General features: G+C 39.2%; 1 protein-coding gene across 1 annotated transcript; it reads right to left on the bottom strand.

The window, feature by feature from the left end:
* Nucleotides 1–291: 291 nt before the first annotated feature.
* LOC110334093 (putative olfactory receptor 2B8) lies at nucleotides 292–1,236 on the bottom strand. Its single transcript, XM_021215951.1, has one exon. The coding sequence runs from the start codon at nucleotides 1,234–1,236 to the stop codon at nucleotides 292–294; it is 945 nt and encodes a 314-aa protein (XP_021071610.1).
* Between the last annotated feature and the right edge of the window lie 9,244 nt (nucleotides 1,237–10,480).

Raw genomic sequence — 10,480 nt, forward strand, 5'->3', positions numbered from 1 at the left:
TTGTTTATTCCACTTAGCAGTCTAATATAGAATACATCCAATTTATGTTACCTTATCTTACTTATAGTCTCTTGATAAAGTTTAACTCCATAGTAACAAGACTTCTCTCTGATTTGATGTCTAATTATCTACCTATCATATATCTCTAATCATTTATTCATCTATCAACCCACTTGAGTGCTCAAAATAGTGCTTTTGGTACATTGACGATTTATTAGCTTACATTTAAACTAGTTTTTAAATTCACAGAAATCTCCCAAAGCTTAAGTGTTTAGGACTGCAAGCCTTGCATTAACTCTTTGTCGAATCTGTCCTTCTCCCCATTATTCTCCATAATGCACTTTTGACTTCCCTGTTCCTCAGTGTGTAAATCAGGGGATTCAACAGAGGAGTCACCAGAGTATAGAAAAGTGCCATGCTTTTGTTCACATCCTGTGAGTAGCTGGAGGGAGGCTGGAGGTACATGGAGATAAGTGTGCCAAAAAAAATAATCACTACCAGAAGGTGAGAGCCACAGGTTCCAAAGGCCTTCCGCCTCCCCCGGGCTGACTTGATCTTTAGAACTGCATGAGTAATGTAGCCATAGGACACTAATATGAGTGAGAGGGGTACCACCAAGAAGAAGACACTGACAGCGAAGAGTTCAGCTTCATTAATGAAGGAGTTAGCACAGGTTAGCTTCAGCATCACTGGAATTTCACAGAAGAAATGGTCCAGTTGATTTTTGCCACAGAGGGGAAGAGTCATGGTCAAGGCTGTCTGTACGACAGAATTGCCAAACCCTGTGAGCCAAGCAGTTATAACCATCTTTATGCAAAGCTGTGGGTGCATGATTACCATGTAGTGGAGTGGTCGGCAGACAGCAGCATAGCGATCATAAGCCATCACAGATAAGAGTATACACTCTACTCCCCCAAGTCCCAGGGCAATGAAGAGTTGGGTCACACAGCCACCATAAGTGATGGTCTTGTCCTTCCCCTTGAAGTTAAACAGTGTCTGAGGGACAGTGCAAGTAGTCAAACAAAGATCCATAAAGGAGAGATTAGAAAGGAAGAAATACATGGGGGTGTGGAGGTGAGGGTCTATAACGGACAGCAATATGATGGTGGAGTTGCCTAGGAAGCTCAAGAAATAGATGAGCAACATAGCGACGAAGAGAGCTGTTTCCAGCTGAGGCCTGTTGGAGAACCCCAGAAGAATAAATCCAGAAAAGATGCTGCCATTAGCTCTGTTCATTGCAGACTACCTGTGGGAAGCAAGAGATTTAATTCTAATCTGGGGAATTATTCTGTGATCTTCTGAAAAAAATGCAGTTTATTTAAAAAATGCAGTAGGGAAACTGGTCACATTTGTTGTTGTTGTTTTGCTTGCAAGAAGCTGCCGTGTTGCTATTTTCTCTGCAGCAGTGTTTTCTATGTGTTTACTGAAAAGAACAGTGTTCTTTGTTACCTTTGTTGAGAACATGAGGGTACTAAGCTTTAACAGGCTCAGCTCTTTCTTTGGGTGCAGTCACCTTATAAGTGGCAAAGGAAGGGTTTAATCTGAATCTACAGTATAGTCTCATAACTGCCAAGGGTCCTGCCTTTTTGTGATTGAATGAACCTTAAGGAGAGTTGAGTGTCTCAAAATTAAATCAAAATTTCCTCGATAAGATACAAGTTTGTTTTGATCTTAAATCTTTCATCTTGGGTCTCATCAAAGAATTGGAATATGTCAGAATTGTTTTTGTAGTTCTTGTCTGCTCAGAGAAAGCATGTATTTTTTTTAAATGCATAGAAAAAGGAAGATAACCTTGGACAACTTATAGTAGAACAATGCATATTAATACATATGCAAATGGAATATGACAGGTCCCACAATGAAGAAGAATTTTAATGATTGGGAAGCCACATCTGCAAATGGTTTTATATTTCAGGGTACCAACCCTGATTCCTCACCGTTGGTGCCATCCAACAAAGAGCTGGGGACTGTCTATCCAATGCTTGCTCTTGTCTCTCACTTTATAAATAAAAATATTCTCAGTGTAATAGCATTTTCAACTTTTTACCCTTACTTTTAAAAAAGACCAGCTTAATAATAAAAGAATTAAAAATTTAATCTTTCCTATTTAAATTACTGGTCCTGAAGTCCCTACTGCATTTCTTTCTCTCATAGACTTCCCATGATTCAAATTTAGTACTACATAATAGCAGGGTCTTCAGCAAGCTGAACAGTTCTACAACTGAGCTATATCTTCAGCTCTAACAGCAGCATAACTATAATGTACAAATGGGTCTGGTAAGTAGAGGAGGGGATGAATTAGAAAAAAATAGAATGACATATATGTATAGCAATGCCATAAACAATTGCTTTGCATGATAATTTAGAATGTTAAAAATGCTTTCAATATTATATAGCATGAAAATAAAAAGAAATGGATCTGGGTAAATTTCTTGAGCAAATAAAAGTAAAAGCTTAAAATAGAATATAATAAAATAAAAATACAAGATTCAAAATGGTCATAGGCTGGTTGGCCATGGTAGTTCAAACATGTAATCTCTGGGTAGATGGATTAATTTTTCAAACCCATCTCCAGTTGCATGGAAAGTTCAAGCTGCATGGGATTAGATGAGGCCGTGTCTTTAAAATGGATGCAGATTACTGAAAATTTGAAGTGTACTGGAGGGAACTTTGAACAGTAGCTATGCAACAGTTGCATTATCTCCTGTAGAAGAGAAAGGTTAGTGCCTACAAACTCAGTCTGCTTGGAAAGATGATGTTGCATTTCAATTTCTTTCCATGTATTAGAGATGGATGTTGATAAGCAGTCATGAATAATCATACGTTAAGTAGTTTATTTTTTATTGCTGTCTTGTATGGAATCTAGATATTAAAGTCTGCATTCCCACTCCTGTTTCTCAACTGTTTCTCTTTCCAAATAGAAGAGTTGGTATTACTACCTTTTTGTTCTTTACTGAAACTCAGGTAGGCTCAATAGCTCTAACATCCCATTTCAATTAAGAACTCATTAGGAAAAAGACATTCTCCTGTGACAATGAGATTTATAATTTCTTTCTCATTCAGATTAGCAGAGTTCTTTCAAGACATCAAGCTAAGAATTTGTTTTCTTGAATGCCATTGGCACTTACCGTTGATTCTTCTCTTTAAAGTTGTAAAGAAATAGCTTCTTATGCCCACCAGGTACAGCTAAAGCCTCTTAAAGTATTTTAGAAGAGTCTGTCATTTTTCTATTATTTTCCTAAATGGCATATTAGCTTTTTCTAGAATATGCTGTTAAAATGATTTTGATCTCAATGTTCCACAGAAGATAATCTGAACCAAGAGGAGCGTATCTTCTGATGAGATGTAATTTATTGTAATTATAAGGCAGAATCAAACTAGTATAGGTTATTTAAGAAACATTTCCATATGGGGTATTGTCTCTGACTGCCCATGATGAATAGGAGGAGCAGAAAATTGTTGTTTCACAATTCTGAAGCATGTAAGTCCAAAATCAAGGTATGAGCAGGGCTGGGGTCCCTCTGAGTCCTCTACAAACCTGAATCTTCCCTTGCATCATTTTGTCCTTCTGGTGGTTTGCTGGTACTCCTTGGAATTCTGTAGTCTATAACTGTAGAAATTCAATCTTTGTCTTCATGTCAAATGGCATGTTGTTGTTTTCTTATAAGTCTAATGGTCACCAACCCACCCACTCCCTCTTCCCTGTCCTGACTTTCCCCTGCACTGGGGCAAAGTGGATAACATTTGAAATGTAAATAAAGAAAATATCTAATAAAAAAAGATTTCTCTGTTTAGTCCCGGTTGTTTTTGAACTTGCTCTGTAAAACAGACTGGTCTAAAAAAGAAAAAGTCTAATGGTCACATCGAATTGATGCAAACTAAATTAACTATGTCATGTTAGCTTAATTATATATGCCAAAAGCAGGATCAGAGTTTAGGGTTTCTGTGGGTTTGGGGGGGCAGGGGGCAGAAGAGGGTCAGCCATGAAAGTATCTTAATTATGTATGTCAAATTGCAATACTTTCCTATTTTAAATTCATTCCCACTGAGCAGTAGAAGACTAAAGGTGAACATATTAGTTCCGGTCTATTTTAAGTCCATAAATGAGACTTATTGATCATGATTTTAGATAATATTTATATCTTCTGGTACACATCCTGTGGAGGTCACTTGTCAGGAAAGCCCAGCTAAAGCTTTTTATAACACATCTTCACTACAACTGAAAGATTAAAATCAGTACAGATTGTACATTTTAAGCCCTGTGGAGTTTCCCCTTGGAGTTTAGTTTGAATGAAATAGGAAATATTTACACCCCTTTACTTCTTGCATACTCATCTAATCTGGAAATTTGTTTTACTTTGACGTAGAACTTACTATATTAATAAACATATGTATAGATATTATTATTCCAGGTAACACCCAGGGTTCTATTGGGTCTAAATGAGAAGCAAAAAGACAATCTTAGCTGGCATAGGTGGCAACTGGGCTTGTGTTAGATTGAAAATATGGAATCCTCTGCAGATGAGTGACAGATTGCACACATTCAGCTGTCTTCTGGAAGAAAGAAGACGGCCTTTGAGCCCAAAAGACTGATGTTGATGGGAAAGCTAATATTAGGCATAATCCCCCCCATTATGGGGGTAGATAAAATAGAATTCTTAGAATAAATATGAATCTCACATGAAAATATGCTTTAAAATGTTGTCCTTTGGATGGTCTTTGAAAATGGATGATGATCAAATGCTACTCAGGCTTTTGAATTTGATAGCAATCTCTTCAAAGGTTACTGTTGGCATAACCTATGCTACCCTTAGGGGCTTCCCAGGAAGCCTGACCACACATTTTAGAGTCCAACAACAAAACAGAAGCTGAATCTGAATTCTGTGGAGTCTGCCCATGAATAAAAGGGCCAATGCCATAGCCAAGGAATCTTTTTATGAACCACCAAGATCCAGGATCACTTTGGGGAGTGGGATACACAAGGATGTGCTTAATTTCCATGGCCCCAAGAGTGTCTTGCCCCATGTAACTCATTAGCCTCTGTTCAGGTATCCAGAGTTTGATGGTCTCCAGGGAGCAGCTGAAGTGGAAGGCTCTGGAGAGGTAATACGAACAGAGAATCCATCTTTTCCTGCCAAATTGATGGTGACCCTATTGTCTTTCCTTCATTTCCATCTGACATGTCTAGGAGAAATGTTTGCATTTTGGCGGGGGGGGGGGAGAGGAGTGTCAATCTTTAAATTCCTTGCCTTTTAGAAATATTTTTTTTCTACCTAAAAGAAAAGAGGACCTTTGGTATATAATCCTGGGTCTTTACTCCATAGAACTTGGTGCTTGTGCTATTGACCAAGTAAGATTTTTGATGGTGCTTTCAACAGTGTTTTTAAGATCTTGTTAGCCAGTTATACTTGGTCTACCCTATCATCATCAACCCTGAACCCATAGCCTCATATATGTCCAAGTGTCTCCTATCAGAAAAATAGAAGGAGGAGGTTGGAGGTGTAGTTCTGTGATGGAGAGTTTGAGGTCAAAGTTTAAGCTCTCAAACTAAAAGATAAACAGGAAGAAATGAGCTAAAAATAAACAAGAAGAAAAATAGAATCAAAGCTACCCAATCCCTTTTCCTTTTTAAAATGACAGTTTTACAGTATATAATCCTGGCTGACTTTGAACTCATGGGAATCCTCCCGTCTCACCCTCTCACTGCAATGAAAGGCCTGAGACACTATGTCCAGCTTATTTTAATCTGTCCTAGTTCTCCTCATCCATTAACTTAGTATTCTCAGTAGAAACAATAATATTCACATACTTTCCTTCTTCTTTTTCTTTCTTCAGATGCTTTGTCTTGCCTGTCACAGGGCCGGGGGTTTGAACCTCAAGCCCGTGTGTGAGGTGACGGCAATAGTACTGAGCCTCATTCCCTGCTCAGCTCTTAGGGTTGTTTGTTGTTTCCCTTGTGTTGTGTTTAGATGGTATCTCACGGTGTATCCCAGGCTGCCCTGGAATGCATGGTTCTGCAGCTCAGCCCCCCTTAGTGCTGGGGTTTCCAGGAATAAGTTGGGTGTTTATGTGACTTATTTTAGTTCTTGCTTAGTAATTACTGTTTTGACTCCTTTGAGGAACTTGTTAGGGCACTCTTGACCCAACTTCGATGAAGAGATGCTTTGTGGAATAGGCAGAACTTTAACTGAATTCTTAAAGTTGAGAGCACCATAAGCGAGGAAGCCAGAAAACCATGTGGGCTTCTTCACATGTAGACAAGGAGAAAGGACATCTGACTGTCGCTGTACCAGTACCATGCACAATTGCTCTGTAGTACAGNTTAAGGTCAGGCATGGTGATTCCACCAGAGGTTCTTTTATTGTTCAGAATGTTTTTTGCTATCCTAGGTTTTTTATTATTCCAGATGAATTTGCCAATCGCCCTTTCTAACTCTGTGAAGAATTGGGTTGGAATTTTGATGGGGATTGCATTGAATCTGTAGATTGCTTTTGGCAGGATGGCCATTTTGATTATGTTAATCCTGCCAATCCANGAGCACGGGAGATCTTTCCATCTTCTGAGATCTTCTTCAATTTTTTTCTTCAGAGATTTGAAGTTCTTTTCATACAGATCTTTCACTTCCTTAGTTAGAGTCAAAAAACAAAAAACAAAAAACAAACAAACAAACAAAAGGTCATCTGAGACAGAAAGAGGCCCCTGCATTCATTGTGACTGCAGGGGTCTTGATAAATGAGTAGGGTTCTCCAAGCCTTCAGGATTCAAATATAAGATAGCAGCTTGGGAGACCCTGCTCATTGCCTTCCACCCTTCCTGTTCAGATTTTCTCAAGTCAAGACATCACCATGATTAAAAGTCTCCATTCAGAAATCAGTGATGATCTTCCAATTAAGTTTAATCAGGAATAGAAATTATCATTTTTATAGAGTAAGAAGATTCCTCAACCTATGGATAAATGAATAAAGTATCCAATACACAGAGTTGAGTTGAGTTCCTTTTGTTGTTTGGGGTTTGCTTTCATGTTTATTTGTTTTTGATCCTGGTCTTGTCCAGCTCAGGCTGGCCTGAGTCTTCTGATCCTCCTGCCCCCAGCCCCCTCCAAAGTGGTAGCATCAGAGACCCTTGCCACCATGCTTGGCATATGGTCATTTTCCAGGTATTAAAAAAATGAAACTTTGCCATTTGAAGTAATATGGGTGGAACTGGAGATCATGAAGCAAAATGAGCCAGAATCAGAAAGCTGAGTTCTGTAACAGCTTGAATACAGAATCTGGACATGCTCTTTTGTAGAAATAGGGAACAGAATAGAACAGAATGGTTGCCCAAAGACTTAACCAAAGGAAGGCAGAACAGAAAGGCAACGAGAGGAGAATAGTCAGTGAATTCAAAGTTACAATTAGAGGGAATACCTATGAGATTCCGTCTTACAGCCATCAGAATGGCTAAGATCAAAAACTCAAGAGATAGCACATGCTGGTGAGGATATGGAATGAGGGGAGCACTCCTCCATTGCTAGTGGGAGTGTAAACTTGTACAACCACTTTGTAAATCAATTTGGCATTTTCTCAGACAACTGGGAATAGTTCTACCTCAAGTCCTAGCTATACCACTTCTGGGCATATACCTAAAAGATGTTCCAACATCTCACAAAGACACTTGCTCAACTATGTTCACAGCAGCTTTATTTGCAATAGCTATTTGTAATAGAAATTAGAAACAACCTAAATTGATATTCCTTAATTGAAGAATGGATAAAGAAAATGTGCTCAGCTATTAAACACCAAAGCATCATGAATTTTGCAGGCAAATGGATGGAACTAGAGAATATCACCCTGTGTGAGGTAACCCAGTCCCAAAAGGACATGCATGGTATGTACTCACTTATAAGTGGATATTATCCATAAAATACAGGTACCATGTTATACTCCACAGACCCAAAGAAGCTAAACAAAAGGGAAGGCCCAAGCAAGGAAGCTTGAATCTCACTTAGAAGGGGGAATAAAATAGTCATGAGGCAGATGGAGGGAGGGACCTGGAAAGGAGGGGGATGGGGAAGAGAACTGGGGATTCATGATTAGGTGTGGGAAGGTCAGGAGAGATATCTAGATGGCCATGAAAATGATTGGAAATCTGAGACTGATGGGGTTGAGGAGGTGGGGGCATCCCCAGGATGAGACAGAGACCTGGGATAAGGGAGATGCCCAAGAATCAAAGGGTGTGAGCTTAGCTGTGACTCACTACTAGGGATATGGAACCTGAAAAGGCTACCTTCTGTAGCCAGATAGAAACCCCAGTAGAGTGACAGAGACACCAGCCCACCCACAAAACTGTCAACTCCAAATTTATCCCATCTACAAATATGCAGGTACAGGGGAGGTAGCAGAGACTGAGGGAATGGCCAACTAATAACTGGCCCAAATTGAGAACCATACCATAGGTAAGTACCAATCCCTAATATTTTTAATGATACATGGTTACTCTTACAGACAGGACCATGCTGTCCTCTTAGAGGCTCCACCCAGCAGCTGACTCAGAAACAGACATCCACAGCCAAAAAGTGGATAGAGCTTGGGAACTCTTATAGAAGAATAGGAGGAAGGATTGCAACCCCAAAGGGGATAGGAACTACACAGGAAGACCAACAGAGTCTACTAAACTGGACCCTTGGGGATCTCCAAGTCTGAACAACCAACCAAAGAACATACACAAGCCAGACCTAGGCCCTCCTGGCTCATATGTAGCAGATGTGCAGCTTGACCTTTGTGTGGGTCTTGAACAACTGGAACGAGTGGGGGCTATCCCAACGGCTGTTGTCTGTTGTGGGCTGGGTTCTACTAGCTGGGCTGTCTTTTCTGGCCTCAGGGGGAGAGGATGTACCTAGCCGTGAAGAGACTTGATGTGCCTGGGTGGGTGCAGGGGTGTGAGGGGACCTAGGGGAATCCCTGCCTGCTCAGAGGAGAAGGGGTTGGGAGATGGGGGAAGGATTGTGAGGGGGTGATCAGGAGGAGGGCAGTGAGCGGGATGTAAAGTGAATAAAAAAATTGCATAAAATATTTTTTAAAATGAGCGAGGAAATGGCAGGATAAATTAGTGCAAAAGAGTTTGGGATTAACTCGTTCTGGATATTATTCTGGTTTGGCTTTAAACATTTAAAAGTAAATGTATTTATTTGTGTGTGTATATCCCATGGCACACGTGGAGGCTTAAAGACAAACTGCACAAGTCAATTCTCTTTCTCCATCTTGTAGGTCATGGGGACCAAACTCAGGTCATCAGATTTGGAGGCAAGTGCCCTCACCCACGGATCCATCTTGCCAATCCTTTTGTCTGGCTTTACGAGCTGAATACAAATAAGGCTCTGAATGTTGTCTAAAGATAAACTTTCTCTATATAGATAGAATCTATTTACATATGATTTTGTTTTTATTTTATTTTTGTGTGTGTGTATATGTATACTACAGAGCAAAAGTAGAGGTCCAAGGAGAACTTGTAGAAATGGTTCCTCTCTTTCCAACTTTATGTGGGTTTCAGGGATTAAACTCAGATTGTCAGGTTTTCTGGCAAGAACCTTAGCCCAGTGAGCCATCACACCAACCCTCTAAATAACATTTCAAAATCCACTTCTTTTCCTTCAACTTACTGATGTTGAAAGCTATAGCTTTTCTGCTGAATTGCTAGGAAATCTCACTGTCTTGGTGAATGTCATATAACCATTGATCTATTAATATGCCCGCTTTATAAATGTGTTCCCGTAGGTGACAATAACAAGGAGCTCTTCTCTCAAGGAGTGAGAAATCAAAGGTAAAAAAACAAGGCTCTCTTTTGGTCAATTATGTTATTTTACCACAATGGAATCATTAGTGTTCCATTCTGTTTGGTCACTTGATATTACTTCAGGGTCTAATCACTTATTGGACAGCCTGTCTTTGCTTCTCCGTTGGAGGTTGTCCGTCATCATCTACAGCTTCTGCTATTACAACTAATTACTTTGAGTTATCTAATTAAGCTTATACAAAGAAGAAAATGAATCTGTAATTTTCTTTTTAGCTTTGGGAATCAAACCCAGAATCTTGAGCATTCTAGACAAGCTCTCTACCCCTAAGCCATTATCTCCTGCCTGTGTGCATACATTTTTAAGCAGGTACTTAATGTCCCTAAACATAGAGACTTCTTGATTATAAAAATTAAATATAAGCACATTGGCCTTACCAGAAACAAACCCACAAATTTTAGAAACTTGAAAATACTACTATTCATTAACCTTGTTGCATTAGTGTTAGTCAAAAAAATTAGATAAGAATAAGACTTCAAGTAGTGACAAAGGGGAATAAAATATATAATGCTTTCTAAAATATGATTATACACTTAAAACAATAAAAGTTTTCATTTATTTCCCAGAATAAAATGTTTAGCAAGGTCATGAATTACTGAATTCAAAATTTAGTAATTTTGAAACATATAAAACATAATCTGTTAGAAA

Source organism: Mus pahari, chromosome 16, assembly GCF_900095145.1.
Source record: "Mus pahari chromosome 16, PAHARI_EIJ_v1.1, whole genome shotgun sequence".
Taxonomy (NCBI): domain Eukaryota; kingdom Metazoa; phylum Chordata; class Mammalia; order Rodentia; family Muridae; genus Mus; species Mus pahari.